Source organism: Lethenteron reissneri, chromosome 40 (genome assembly GCF_015708825.2).
Source record: "Lethenteron reissneri isolate LAM-NWPU_2019-01 chromosome 40, ASM1570882v1, whole genome shotgun sequence".
Lineage (NCBI taxonomy): Eukaryota > Metazoa > Chordata > Hyperoartia > Petromyzontiformes > Petromyzontidae > Lethenteron > Lethenteron reissneri.
Genome location: NC_083818.1, coordinates 10,827,187 through 10,842,254, shown reverse-complemented (window position 1 = coordinate 10,842,254; position 15,068 = coordinate 10,827,187). Strand labels below are relative to the sequence as shown.

Sequence of the window (15,068 nt, the reverse complement as noted above, 5' to 3'; positions counted from 1 at the left end):
GTGTGCACATTATGACGATGACACGAATACAACGTGGGGACAACGTGGTGGTCACCAGAGGACGGTGCCGCAAAACATCCATTGTTGTACTGCACTCATTACCCCCACGTCTATGCACCCGGCACTCACCGGTCTGCACTGAACCAGCGTGTGGTGAAGTATGGTCATCTAAAGCCCACTGCCAGTACGGGGTGCGGGGATGCGCTGCGTTCATGGATTCAAATCTGGCTCAGGAATAGTGGCCGAGTTATGCTCAAAACAGCGAGAGAGCAGCAGACGGAGAGATACAGGAGACACTGAAGTGGTTACAATGCGAGCTTATGGAGAAAAGTCTTAGCAACCCTGGTTGTATACGTTGTTTTTGCTTTCAAAATGTGCCCAATTTTCCTTTGATAATTTTCAATCCGGGTGGATAAAGTGCGACAGAAATGAGTAGGAGAGAAGATTGCCTAGTTGAAGATTTCTGCCTGCTTTAGAGTGATTAAGTTTAACACAAGCTTTGCAAACGTTACGTTTGTAAACCTTATTTGGTCCATTCATGCTCCAATTGTGAACGATGTCTTTTCACGAATTAAACAAATAATTCCAGCACACGGCGAATTAGCACAACTTCTAAAAGACAACTTTTTCATGTTTATTTTACAAAAAAATGCAAATACAAAATAAAAGCCTCAAGTGTTGCTTTTACACAGCGCATTAATTTATATTCACGCCTTCTCAGATGCACTAAGCATCTTTCAGTGGGCATCCAATGTTCCCAACAGAGTTTTTGTTTCGTTTAGAGTTCCTTGTTTAAGGCGGTTTTTTTTACTCTCCGCCCACAAAAAAAAATCTCTTTCAAAAGTTGCGCTCCCTCTGACGCTCCTACTCGGGGGTTTTAAACTTTTACGGTCCTCGCTCCACCCCCTCCAACGCAAACTTCTCAAATGCTATTTGACTGCCCTCCCTTTTGAGGTCTCCCCCCCCCCCCCCCAAGTCCCTGCACTTAACACCACCCACCCACCCGAACCCACCGGGAGTTTGGAAGGAGGGCTGCTGCTGCTGTTCACAGTAATCACACTCAGACCTAATTCATTGCATGCGTGCAACAGAGGCACACACACACAGGACAAGAGCATCTTTCTAACGTCGGCTGCTGCCGCGGCTGCTTCTGTGCTCGGGACAAACAGGAATATCGACCCATTCTTTTGCCCTCACTCTCTGCCTCTCTCTCTCACACACACACATTTACACACGCGTGCGCTCACGTGCACACACACACACACACGGGTGCACACACGTGGACACACGCACGCACGCGCGCGAGCGCATAATCTTGGTACATGTTGAAGATCCCCAGCTCATCAGTCCTGCAAACTCTATAAGCAACCGGTTTGTCCCGATACACAAGTCATCAAAGTTGCGTCAAGTTGTTGAATGAACATTTCTCGAATCGTTTGAAAGCGAGTTGTCCCCGGCTCTGCTCGAGCTGCCCTCCCAGCTGGGGCTACACATTCACGGGAAGAGGCGACGCACGTGGCGGCAAGTCCCGGGGTGGATTACAACTTCGACTCGACCGGCAGGAATCAAGATGCGGCGGCAACCCGAGATCCTACTCCTCTTCCTGCAAGTCTTGGTGTCTCGCGCAGCCTTGGCGCACGGGACGGGACTCCAGGTTGGAATGTACGTATTGCGTGCACTCTACGAAGACAAGATGATCCCCCCGTGTATAGCCTGTAACAGACTGTCGGGGAAAATGTTGTTTGTGAGTAGCACCCTTTGAAGGGTGTGGGTGGACAGCACTACGCCCGGGTCACCTTTGTCTCCCCAGTGGCGATGTTTCTTTTTTTTTACACATCGCACCAGGTACTCATTAAAGGCTGAGTCAACCTAGGGGGATGTCCAGGACCAGTTCAGACAATCGTCACTGGTGTTGGCCGTGAGGAGGAATCGAACTCGGGTCGCCGGGTTTCGTAGCGCAGTTCGATAACCCACTTACACTACCGCTACACCCACCCACGCACACACACACACACGTGGTGCGTATGTATGTGTGTATGTGGTGGCCTCATTTGAGTGGTTTTATTGACTTGTACCTTGATGTGGAACTTATCTCAAGTTTCGCGAGTTCACGCTTTTCGTCAATGATTATTGAAACTGTACGGTGTTAGGCTTCCCGGGTCTTTAAAACGTCACGTGCAAAGTTTACATCCAGATTCCACGTCGGGTGATTCGTTAGAACGCGTTGACACAAAACTGCGAAGTCCCTTCGGACGCGTGCAAGAGAGAGAGAGATGCGCGCTTGCAATTACACTGAGAACCACAGAGAGGAACACGGCGATTAGAGAACGCACGCATACCTCACGACATCAGTGAAACTGCTGGGACATGACACGTCATGGCGGACACGTGGTAACGCCCGATGGCCAAGGGTAATTAACGATGTCTCAGTATCCAACGGATGGGACTTGTCCCAAAGCACGTGCTATTGAGGAGATGGAGCGATGAAATCAGCCCATGTTGCCGGTGCTGGGTGGATTCATTGCATTGCAGGATCGCGAGATGTGGTGGAGAATTGTGGAGGTCTTCGTCCAGCAGTGGATTGATTGACCGTGGCTGATGATGATGATGAGGAATGGACGTGTTGACCTTCTCAGTTCCAAGCAGTGCCGGATTATCCGAGTAGCAAAAGTAGCTACACATGTAGCTACGGGCCCCGCACTTTCAAGGGCCCCGCGCTAAATGCTTTCAAGCTATCAATTCCGTTTCAGTGATTCTGCACTTGCTCTATTACTATAGTGCTATACTGCCTTCGACTTGTATGAACGACCCGGTGTTTAAGGTTAGCGGTTTGTCGATGTATCTGGCTCTATAGCAAATGAAAAAAATACAATTACTTTAAGATGCAAGTAAAACATGTGTGTTTAATATTAATGTTTTTTTTTTATGTAGGGCCCCTTAAAACATATGCTACAGGCCCCGCACTAGCTTCATCCAGCACTGGTTCCAAGTGACCTCTTTTTCATTTCGTTGTTTCATACCTTTAAGCGCTTTGTACAATGTTAGTACAGCAGATGTCCACGTGCAAATGACATTGCTCTGAGAGAGAAAAAATATCTGCTATTCACAGTAATCAGACACGCACAATGTTTGTATCGAAACAGTGAAAATCAGAGGCACAGCCACTCTTTAGAAGTTGCCAGTGTTCTACTATCGAAACATTTTCTCCCCTGTGATTATCAGATCACAGATATGATCTGCGAAATTCACACCCCCGACTTTGTCACGGATAAGCGGAGTTCTTCTGCACTGTAATTACATGCAGTATAGACAACCGGTGACTACCGACTCGGTACTGGAACTACTTTACTGTTCGTGCGTGCACTTAATGGTTCTGTCATCGGCATGGTCACCGTTTATAATCATCACCTTGTTGAAGGGAGAGGGGAAAAAAAACACAGTCTGAAAAATACAAGATTTTTTTTTTACTTCCAAAAATGTTGTGGGTGTGTCTCGTAGACATTTCTAAGCATGCTGACGATGTCCTGACACCCACGCCACCCACAGTAAGTGTATTGATCAGGGGGACATTTGACACGTGTTCAACCGTACAATTTATTCATAACGGCGTTACGCGCAGATTCATATGCGTGCTGTGTGTATTCGTTTTCTTACTTACGGGGGGGAGGGTTCCATCCTTTTGAGAGGCAATTTGAGAACCTGTCATGTGTTTTTCGAGTCGTTCCGACTTAACCCACACACACAACGACGGGGGTGAGAATGATTGCCGTACAGGGCACGGCAGACAGACGCTGCAGCGTTACTTCAGAGGAATGCACAGACGTAAGAGTGGTTGGGCGGTCGTGCGCCGGTGGATGACATTTAGAATTATTGCGTAGGAAACTGCACGTCTGGCAGCACACGCCAGAGGACACACGTTCTGCCTGTGTGTGTGTGTTTACCAGTCCAGCGCTGCAGTGTGATGACACAACTGGGATCAATTGGTCATGGTGGAGTGGGAAAGCCGTGACATCAAACGGAGTTACCCCACTCCACCGCTCCTCTCCCCAATCAAACTCAACACCACGAACGCCATCGGAAACCAGACGTTTAATTGTTTACCTAACGCGAAGCTCAAACGCAATTCACTCATCATGAGTCTGGACACACAATGGGGACACGCAGGGGGGTCCGTATGAATTTACAAGGGAATGCGTGCTCCCTACCACGCACAGCTTGCCTCTGCCCTCGTTTAAACGTTTTTTTTTCAACTATCTTCGGTATTACAGAGCTACACGGTGATGGCAAGTGAATGGGGAGGGAGGGTTGGGGGCTGTCCCGTGAGTGAGATAGCCTGCTGCGATATGAACCCAGCGACCCGAGTTCAATTCCCAGCGACGGTTAACATCGGCGGCGCGTGAATTCCTAAACCGATCCCTGGGCACACAGAGGACCTCTTCCAACGCGCATTGCTGATCAGCGCTGCGGCGACGCACGGTCGACGAGGCATGAGGACGCCTGGATCAAGCAGTGGAGTGACGTGTTACATTTGTGCATCCCACAGTTAAATTTCGATTTAAAGCTTTCGTGACTGCAGGGATTCATCTTCTTGGTTCTTTCGGTAAAGTCACGTAGAAGGGAAGAAATAAAATAATAAAAATAATAAAATTATTCTCACGACGTTTCGGCCACAACGCAAGCAGCCGTTCTCAGGTGAAGACCAGGTCTGTCTCCCCGACAGACGCTGTCTCCCCGACAGACCTAGTCTTCACCTGAGGACGGCTACTTGCGTTGTGGCCGAAACGTCGTGAGAATTATTTTATTATGTTTTATTTTTATTATTTTGTTACTTCCCTTCTACGTGATTTTACCGAAAGAACCACGAAGATGCATCCCACAGTTGTAAGAATTAACCTCCCTCCTTAACGCCCCCCCCGCTCCCTCCCCCCAACCCTTGCCCATCTCCTCGAATACATTTGATGAATTGTCACAATTCCATTACGTGCACGATATATATCGAACGGCGATTGTTGCACGCGATCGGTGCTATTCGATGACGCCTCGTCACACCTCCGCCCCCAACACTTGTCGCTGGGAGGGAGCATCCCTGCACGCCTTTTAACGATCTCGCAGGATTGCTTCCCTACAGAAACCAGGGGGTTATTTATCTTACGACGAAATGCTCATTAATCACATGTAATGTATGCTAATGTCCTGGGTTTCATTAAATCATATATATAAATAAGTATGGAAATACATTTCCAAATACCACAATTTACCAGGACCTTCAAAGTTATTAGAGCTGTAAATGCCACGTGAGTCATTTACCCATTCATATTCGGTATAATTAACTTTTTTACTTTACATTACTGTCGGATGCATTCATAGGATGGGAGTAAAAAAATCACGCAGAAATACAAACTGAAAAGTCCACGAAGAAGCATGAAGAGATGCATGCTGGGAATTACATGTATAGACAGCCAGAGGAACACGTGGATCCAAGAACACGCGCAGGTGAACGACGTCGTTCAAACTGTTACCAAAATGAAAGCGCTCGGGCAGGACATCGCTAAAAGAGGGAGAACGGCAGATGGCCAAGAATAATGAGAATAATGATGGAGAAACGCCCAAGGAATGGAATGCATCCGAGACGACATCGGCTGCGCGGAGATGGAGCGATGGCATCAGCCGTTTGTGCTGTTGGTTTGTTACGTCGCAGAAATGTGATAGGTGGCAGTGTTTTTTAGGGAGCTCTTCATCCAGCCGTGGATTGACCATTGCTGCCGATGATGACGAGTTACTCCCTGGGTTTTAATGCTCCGTTTATTTTATCCCATGGTTAAAGCTAGCGGAAAACATGTTAACATTTGGGCATCTGTAGATTTATATCTAACGATCGTTTAATACATTGGGGATCCCCAACTTGCGATAACAAGTGGGGATCTCTTGATCTATTGGTCATCACACGATCGTTTTCGTGGGTTCGGCATATGCACGTGTCATTAACAGCAAGTGTTACAGCAACCATTTGGTAAAATGTTTAACTGCAAGCCAAGCCCGGCTGACAATAACGAAACCAGCGGGGAACAGTAATGATCAAGGCAAGCTGCCGCTCTGATCTACGGTTCTGCACTTGTGAAAAGGTTCGTCTATCAAGGGAGACTCGTTTAAATTTAGTATGGGAGAGCCGCTGTCTCTTTTTCTTTTTTTAAGTCATGGTCCCTGAGTTAATGTTAATACCTGGAAGGGGATTGCGGGAAGGGGGGGGGGGTATACATTCCATCATTCCTCTGGTCATATCTTGAAAATGTATAATTTGCACGTACAAATGTGCTTAGCGTATATCCAGTGTGCTGGCACCGGACATGATTGTCTGATCGTTCGTCAGAGAGAGAGAGGGAATGAAACCGCTGCACCTTTGTGAGTATGCAACTCGGCGTGTGGGAATGATCACACGGGCAGGCAAGAGGGCCCGAGTCCAAAACGTAGCACAACTGTGACCTGTAAATGCTTTGGGTCCAATGTCTCTATTATTGGGAAATGAACCCTCACTCTGTTGTTGTCACTGCTGAAGAATCTGAATTATTTTAACCAAAAATCCAAGCAGGGACCGATCACCCAGCTATATATATATACAGTAACCCATGAATAAATACAATATTGCAAAATGTTTAACCGTTAATAAAAAAAATTACAAATGGTTACGGTGCACATGATATGGTGGTCGTCTTACTGGTGTGACACAACATTCTACCAATCAGGAGACAACACTGTGTAGAACGTCATTCATCTACAAACAAATTGATAACTTTAACACAAAATATAATTTGCTTGCATGTGTGCACAATGTCTCCTCTGGGATTTCAAGTATTTTGAAATCTGCTTCCTGGCTTAAAGTTTCTGCTGGGAGAGAGAACTTTGCTGTGTCTGTACATAACTGCTAAACTGCCTGAACGATGCTTTGACAAAATATACGTTTGATTATGCTCAATTTCCATTTCCCAATGTTCCAAAACTCAGATTTATTTTTACAGTGCTTGAATGCTATTCTGTGAGAATGGACGAAAAGAAAAAACACATTATTTTTGTCTTTGGCGCCTTGAGACATTGTGAATGGCTCATTATTATAATTGAAAATGACTATCATTTTGCTTCTGTTGCCAATCTACTCCTGAACGGATCCTACTACATTTCACAGATACCACGGTATGCGCACGTGTGTGTGCGAGGCAATCCATGGCATGCACACACGCATTTCCCATCTTGTGCATGCTGCATGATCGCAGTTGGAGTGCGCGGCCCTCATTGAGGAGGCTCTCGTTGTATGTGCCGTGTGTTTAAATACCGGATGGACTTTGACTCTTTAGCCCTTCGTGCCTCGGAAGTCGATCAAAACAAGCACCATGCTGTGGGCAATGAACGGTATTCACTGATGCACTCGCTCGCTCGCCTCTCTTCAACCCGTGTGGAATCTCCACCCCTGGCTCAGAGCTGCCAACGGGAGATGAACAGCGGGCCAATGCTCATTGGATCAATAAAACACTTTGACTTTCGTATTTTCACTTAACTTTGCAGAGTGCATATGTATCTGCATTTATACGTGTGTATGTATGTGCGTCAACATGGGGGGTATGGGTATGTGGGTGCGCCCATGGATGAAAGATAACGGTGCAGCCCTGCGGTTTCTGACTCGTGCCACTGCTGGCGAAAGGGTATTTGCTAAGATGGAGCTTAAAGTGCCCTTCTACCGTGGGCAAGACCCCTTTAGAAGAGGCGAGTGTACTCACGATTTACCCCACCGCACGTGACCTACCAATCAACTGCCTGTGGCCTATCCATTTCCACTGCTGGATGGACGTGTGCACGGTTGCTTCAACTGCCGTGCCGGGAGGTCGAATGGAACTGGCGACTTCGTGGATCGCGAGATCCGGCGCGCTGCGTTCTTTGCACGTAAACGCGGCGTGCTCGTGCGCGTCGTTGACCCGTTTGCGCCCTCTCCCACCGTCAACGCCAGGCCCAACGTGTGCTCCGAGCAGCAGCTGATGGTGGTGACCCACAGGCAGCCGTGCGTGCAGGCCTTCACGCACATGGTCAAGGTGTGGAAGCAGGGCTGCGGCGGCCAGCGCTGGTGCGTCGGCTACGAGAGAAGGTGAGGTCCCCCCTCGTCGATGCTAGCGCATGGCCACGCCTGCAACCTGCTGCCCCTCATCCGTAGTGCGTAGAATTCTGAGTTCTCTCTCTCGCTCACTCTCGTAGAGCGGGAGAGAGAGAACTCAAGAGGCGCAAGGAACCACAGACAAACAGGAAGGCAGGCATCCTGGTGAGCCAACAATTGGCCAAGCTCTGCATTCATTGATATATGAAGGTGTTTTTCAGCAAATGATTGAGTGTTTACGTGCATGCAAGGGGGAAACGCTGTATCCCATACCGACGGAACAAAATATCGAGCCCACGTTATTACTGTACTGCCTTCTCCTGGCAAACCAGGGCACGGCACCTCCTCGATGCCGACAGGCAAGGGAGTGTCTGCAACATCACTGCAGTGATCCACCAACACTCGTCTCCACAGCTCTGGACTGAAGGCACGCCACCATGGCTACTCCCCGGCTCGCTCGCTGACCCCGGCAGGAACGTATGTTGCCGATAAGAGTCCCCACCGGCCATATGAGAACAGATTCCAAAATGAATCGCACGCAAAGAAAACAAAGACCCACCGCTACCACACTGTGAAGTCGTGTTCCGTGTGTTCACAAACACATTAGATTATGAAAAAAAAAAAGATCTCACAGCAGGGTAAAAATGGAAAGAAGCACATTAGCGGATATAATAATTTGATCAGTTTTTATTTTCCGAGCACGCAATGTAGCGGAATGACTTGCATTCGTGCAATACACTTCAAAATGTAAACGCAGTACGATCGTTTCGTGGGCCACCGTTTGTTTGATTGCATTGCAGAATGGATCACAATTAAACTTCTGCTTTCACAAATGGATGATTCGCAGGCTCGGATATTCAATAAGAACACGGTGCTTCTGGGAAGCGTATGCATTCTTCTCTAGTGCTAGCCCCGAGTAAAAATATTACATTGTGCTGTCACAATGCTTGCATGCCAGCAAGGGTGGGAGGGAGTTCCAGATGACGGGAGCAGCGAAGGTGAAAAAGCGACCTCCAACCGAGGGAAGATTGACTTTGGGCTTCCACAGAACGCCTTGGTTGCTCGAGCAGAAAGGTCGTGGAGGGGAGTAGAGTGAGATGAGAGGGGAGAGGTAGGAGAGTTCGTGAAGGGGAGTAGAGTGGGACGAGAGGGGAGTTATAGGGGAATGTGTGTGTGGGGGGAGTAGAGTGAGATGAGAGCGAAGAGGTATGCATAACTGTGCCTATAGAAGATCTTTCAGATTGCGAGGCTGATCGTTGCAGATTTGTAATCAAGATTGGGAATTAGTCGAGGAATCGGAATATTTGGGTGACATAGCATTGTATGAATTTGCAGTTCTTGAATTGATCAAATCACAATAGATTGGTTTAGTCAAAAAACAAATCCGTTTGCGAGCTAAAAAAAATATTACATCAAGACATCAATAAAATATATATATGTGCCATTAGTTTGAGGCACTCTAATGTCCACTAAAACTTTAAGACTGAATTGTTTAAATAAGGCTCTCCACGTTAATGCCAGCACAATGACTGCATACAGAGAATTGTAAAATCTTTCATAAACAAATAAAACGGATTTCTTCATCTGTCACGTTTAGGAAACCAAAATGTAAACATTGAGCAAAGCGACCAATCATTCGTACGTACAGTGATGTAATTTAAATAATCCCGAACCATTAGTTCATTATCATCCACATACAACATACATCACATGGCAAAATCGCAGCTCTGCAGTCTCCCCAGGTACTCGTTTAAGGTTGAAACAACCCAGGGGAGGCCCACCCAGCAAGCACCAGCTCAGATAATCACCGTCCTTCTTAGCCGTGGCCTGGAATCAAACTCAGGCAACCGGGTTCAGAGCGCTGTCCACTAATCACTACACTATTGCTCCATTTATTAATACAGACAAAGATCCCCCGGATAGCCTTAACAGACTATTGAGGCAAGTGGCGTTTGCGAGCACCTATTAAGGGGGGTGGGTGGCCAACACTACGCCCAGCCGCCTTTGTCTCCCTAGTGGCGATGTTCACATACTGCAGAAGGTACTCATTTGAGGCTGAGTCAGACCTAGGGGAGGCCCAGAACCGGTTCAGATAATCGTCATTGATGTTCGCCATTCGCGGGAATCAACGTGCTAACCGTGATGCTACCGCTCCCCATGTTAACTACACACTAATAGACGCGCAGGCAAATGCACGTGGCTATCGCCGATCGCCTGGACCCCTTTCTCCCTGTGCTTGCAGGACTGCGTACTTCACAGCCAACCGGCAGGTGTACACCATGGAGTACCAGTCGGTGCCCAAGTGCTGCCCAGGCTGGTCCCAGCTCAGCGGACACGCCGGGTGCCTCAACCGTAAGTGTCTCGCTCCGAATTCGCGCCGCGTCCGCGAGTTCAGCTCCACGCACGAGCGAGCGACCTGAGCGCTTGGGGGTCACACCCGTCGTGGGTTTGCTGCGTGCGGCCCAGAGTCATTACGAACGGCCGCTTCGCTCCGGAGGCACGTGTTGCCCTCAACCTTCCTCCACTGCGGGCCGCAGCAAAGTCACAATTTGTGTGGTTGCGGTGGTGACGCGGCCCAAGCGGTGGCGAGTTCGCCGCTCGTTGCAGAGGTTTGCGGTTCGAGGCCAGCGGCCCGCCCCGGTCATAACCAATGTGGATGTGTTAAACAAAAAGTACGCATCACCTGCTTCGCAGTTGACGTTGAAGATCCCGTGAGATCATATATGCGTGAACAGGAAATTGTGTGCTGGTGTCATGGTCCAAATTTAAAAAAGTGACCCGCAAATGACTCCATTGGAATATACGGAGCAATCACCGCCAACTAATGCAAACGCAAAATTAAATAAAAAAACTTGCCAGGACTCTCCTGATTAAAAGAGTCCTGAGACTCAGTGAGGTTATTCCTGGTTAATTACATAATCATTGACATGAGTACAGGTTTGTGTCTGTCTATGCAACATGGTACATTTTTCACACCGTGCTTTTACCTGCATGACTTTGGTTGTTCATCTTCTGTGTAACCCTGGCACATGTGCCATTGCAACGGGGCACGTCATAAATGCATGGTTGTGAATCTTGATGAAAATGGACCAATGGACATTTAAAATAATGTATGGTGCTGAGTCAAGGGAGGATAATATTTATGATGGCGATGAGCACAGTCAGATTTCACTTTCAAAGTCTGCTCATTAACACAGCAGCTTTTGCAGCAGGTGGTTAATTTGGCAATTGCTCAACTTGGCTAATGGTTTATTGTTGTGAACATCGCATTAACACATTAAATGGCTCATGGGACAACAGGCAAAGCAGCTGCCTTAACACACACTCTTTGTAATAACATGGGCTTAATGTTGCACACAACAAACACAACGCCAGAACCCCGTGTGGTGATTTAGTTTGCACCCTATTTTCAATCCATTGCTGGATGAAAGTCCCCCCCCCACCCCACACACATCCTGTTAGACGTGGATGTCGTTTGACCATACTTCACCACGCTGGTCACAGGGGGGCTCAGGACCAGTTCGGATATCACTTGCCCGCGATGTTGTCTGTGGCTGAGAATTGATCTTGGATCGCCGGGTTAAGATTACTGTGCCACGCTCCACTCTGGCATGCACCCAGGCACTATACATAATGTAGATGGTTTGTGACTGCACACATTGATAATTCTTTGAAAGAAATAAAGAAGCTGAAAAATGCGAATGCACCTGCGTCAACTTCCAGTGAATGGCCAGAGCAAAGCCAGCCGATCCTTGAAAATAAAACAAACCCTGCTGCAGTGTATGCGTGTATGTGAACCATTCCGCGTGTATATTATAACCGTGGTGTTCCGTGACAAAGCATTGCTTTAAAGTTGTTGATGGCTCTCGGCAGCAAAGTTAAAGGTTATACACTCTTATTTATCAAAGCTTTTCCAGCAAATCTACAGTTGAACATAGGATAGACTCCAATATGGCTTGGAAATGGTTACTGCAAAAAAGGTAAGTGACGCCAATGGAATAAACCAATGGCATATAGATCAATGAGCGTCTCATGTTTGGTGGGAGAATCGCCAAGACGGAGAACACGTTGCACAAAAGGTAGTTGTTGTTTCAAGAAAAAGGCAACGGGGGAGCCAAAAGGACCACATAAATACGGTTTGTGCAAATTAAGCACCGCACTGGAAATTTTAAGGATTAATGTAAATGCCGATGGATCCCGCGTGCTTTAGAAGTAGCCTTCTATAAGCACCGACGACAAACCCCAGGTATCATTTGGGTGCACCAACCACGACTTTCATCGCTGAAAGCGTGGGCCCCTCTTCATCCGTAAGGCAAAGGAGCGGCCCCGACACTGCTCGCTCAAGCCACTGCTGGCAGAAGGGCCACCACTGGACGGAGCTCCAGAGAGCCCCTCTGCAGGGTATTTTGGTCTACTCTTCCACGGCGGCCAGGCAACTCGGAAGATTGTGTGAACACCATCACCGAACCCTGCCAAACGTGATCTGTCAATCGACGAACTAGTGGTGGCCCCAGATTGCATCGTTGGGTGGACAAGGTTGGGGGGGGGGATTATGAAAAGTCAGCCAACTGCTGGATTAAAGTATCCCACCACATCCCGTCACACGTGGACGTTGTTAGACCATACTTCACCACGCTGGTCATTGCGGCCGTCCATTATTAAACCACCGGGTTCTTAGGTGCAGTGAATCGATGGCTTGAAGCCGGTCACGTGTGATTGCATGAAGAAAAAATCCCGTCACACAAAGTAGTATTTTCACCGAAGTCAGCTCGTTCCAACCCAAATTGGCATGTGACGAGCATTGTTTGTAGGTCACTGAAACGAATTCATACATTAATAAAGAATCCTACCGAAGTATTGGTCCAATTTCCTAGAACATGTTTTTAAATGAGTATTTAATCTGTAAAACCTGTTACATTTTAATGAAAAACACAGCATTTTCTAATAATAATAACAATAATGATTGAAACTTTAAATAACATCTACTTACGAGAGATATGTTCGCAATTAAATATTGCAAGTGCAAATTTACGACAATGATATCTCCCCACTGCAGGAGCTTGATAACTGTGAATTTCTCACTGATTATTTTGGCAAGAATAACTCTTCGGTAAAAAAAAATGTAATGGTTTGCACAATCGTAACTAAAAAGCGGTATCTTTTGTTCAAGATGCCTCTGAAATACGACGCCGTGTACAGTAAAATGACCTAAATTACATCATCGAGAGAGTGCGAGGGAGTGCGTAAGTTCCCATGTGCTTGCACTTGGAGTTTGGACCGTAAACACGACGGTGGCCAAACAGTTGAGCAGAGGTGCATTAAAACGTGGCGCCGTCATAATTAGAGCCACTTCAGCGATATGACGAGGGGCTCCTTCTTGGGCCCAGGCTCAGGTCTCACGCGGTAGAAAAACACACGGCTCAGAACAATCCACAACACTCCCGGCAAAGTTGAAGACACGAAGTTGAAGGCGTAATTTCTAACACAACATGTGCTTCGTTCGAGCACATGCACAATTTGAAACGGAACTTTTAAGGAAAGGAAAATAAAAAAAAATTTCAAGCCAAAATAAAAAAAAATGCATTTCGTGGGAGAACAAGCATGGGGGGGGGGGGTGCTCATTTCTGTCGGCAGCCATTAACTTTTGATGGAAATTCCATGTTCCTGTGACCAGGGGCCATTGTCTCCCATTAGACAATCGCAATTGACTGATCACAAAAGTCGAAACGATTTCATGCCCAATTGGACATGCAGGTATTGCTCGTCTCCTGTTTGCAGACCCTGAGTCAGTGATGGAAATCCCACGTTCCTATGGCGAATCCATATACAGGAAAAGAGCTCTCGACTTATCCCCAAATTGGTACTCGTTTTATGGCCATGGGGAGATGATGGGCTGAATCAATCTCCAACCTGGATTTGAACTCACAAGCTGCTCATTCCACCGCTGAGCCACCAGCCTGGGACTAAAAAAACGGTACTAATTTTACCGAACCCCCAAGGGACGAAATGCTGAGTCATTCCCTGACCGAAATTTGAACTCGTGACCTTGCAACTGTGAGACGGGCCCTCTTAGCACAGCGCCACCCGGCCAGATAATCTTTGCCTTACATGTGCGGAAAAGAATTTGTAGTACGGTCAATGGACCTGCCGACAAAAGACATGATAGGATAAATGGCCTATCATGTTCACCAGCATCTCTTAATGCATACGCGATAGTGGGATTATCACAGCGATGGTACGGCGAGCCGTATGGTGCCAGACGTAAACGTTTTCTCATGCCAGTGCGTGGCGGTCAACGATAAACTGGGAGGGATCGCAGACCTACTGATCTCTGGAATAGCCTCATAATGGTTTCCAGTCTTCGAGGAAGATCCCAGGTTGATGCATTTGAATGTTCGCAGCTGAGGCTACACGCTACGCAGACCTCGATGGGCTTTAACATGCCACAGTAATAGCCTGTGATTTAGTGACTTCAAGATTCTCTTTGCCGAAAGATAAAAGTCCTCTTAGAATCGCGCCGCCTTAACAAATGCAACATTAGCTCTTTGTGAAATGTTTCACGTAATGGACTAATGCCCTATTAACTTGTGTTTTTGGAAAGAAAGAAAAAATGCAGTGACCGCATGAGAACATAAATAAAAAACATAAAGGTTATGAGCGATATCCCTGAGTTTGTGTTTCTGATTAACTGCCATGTCAGGAAGCCTAATTGGATAACCTGATAAGTGTATTTGACCAGTAACATACAAGCATTTTTACGTTTGAAAAATTATGATTAATAAAAACGTACCCTTTATGGATAAAATATTACAAATGTATGTTATGTTGTTCACATTTAAACTGGTGGAGAGCATAATGCCAATGAATTAGACAAGACAGCCTCATTGAGTCTCAAGAACAGTTTTCAATAGTTTCAAGCTGACTTTGTTTAACC

At 47.0% G+C, this 15,068-nt stretch overlaps 1 protein-coding gene across 1 annotated transcript in view; it reads left to right on the top strand.

The window, feature by feature from the left end:
- Nucleotides 1-1,006: 1,006 nt before the first annotated feature.
- The window catches only part of LOC133352473 (multiple epidermal growth factor-like domains protein 6), a 272,185-nt gene continuing 258,123 nt past the window's right edge, over nucleotides 1,007-15,068 (top strand). The window contains exons 1-3 of the mRNA XM_061568137.1: nucleotides 1,007-1,662; nucleotides 7,994-8,128; nucleotides 10,377-10,486. Of these exons, the coding sequence (XP_061424121.1) occupies nucleotides 1,571-1,662; nucleotides 7,994-8,128; nucleotides 10,377-10,486 (337 nt within the window). The 5' untranslated portion in view covers nucleotides 1,007-1,570. The remainder of the gene's footprint in view (nucleotides 1,663-7,993; nucleotides 8,129-10,376; nucleotides 10,487-15,068) is intronic.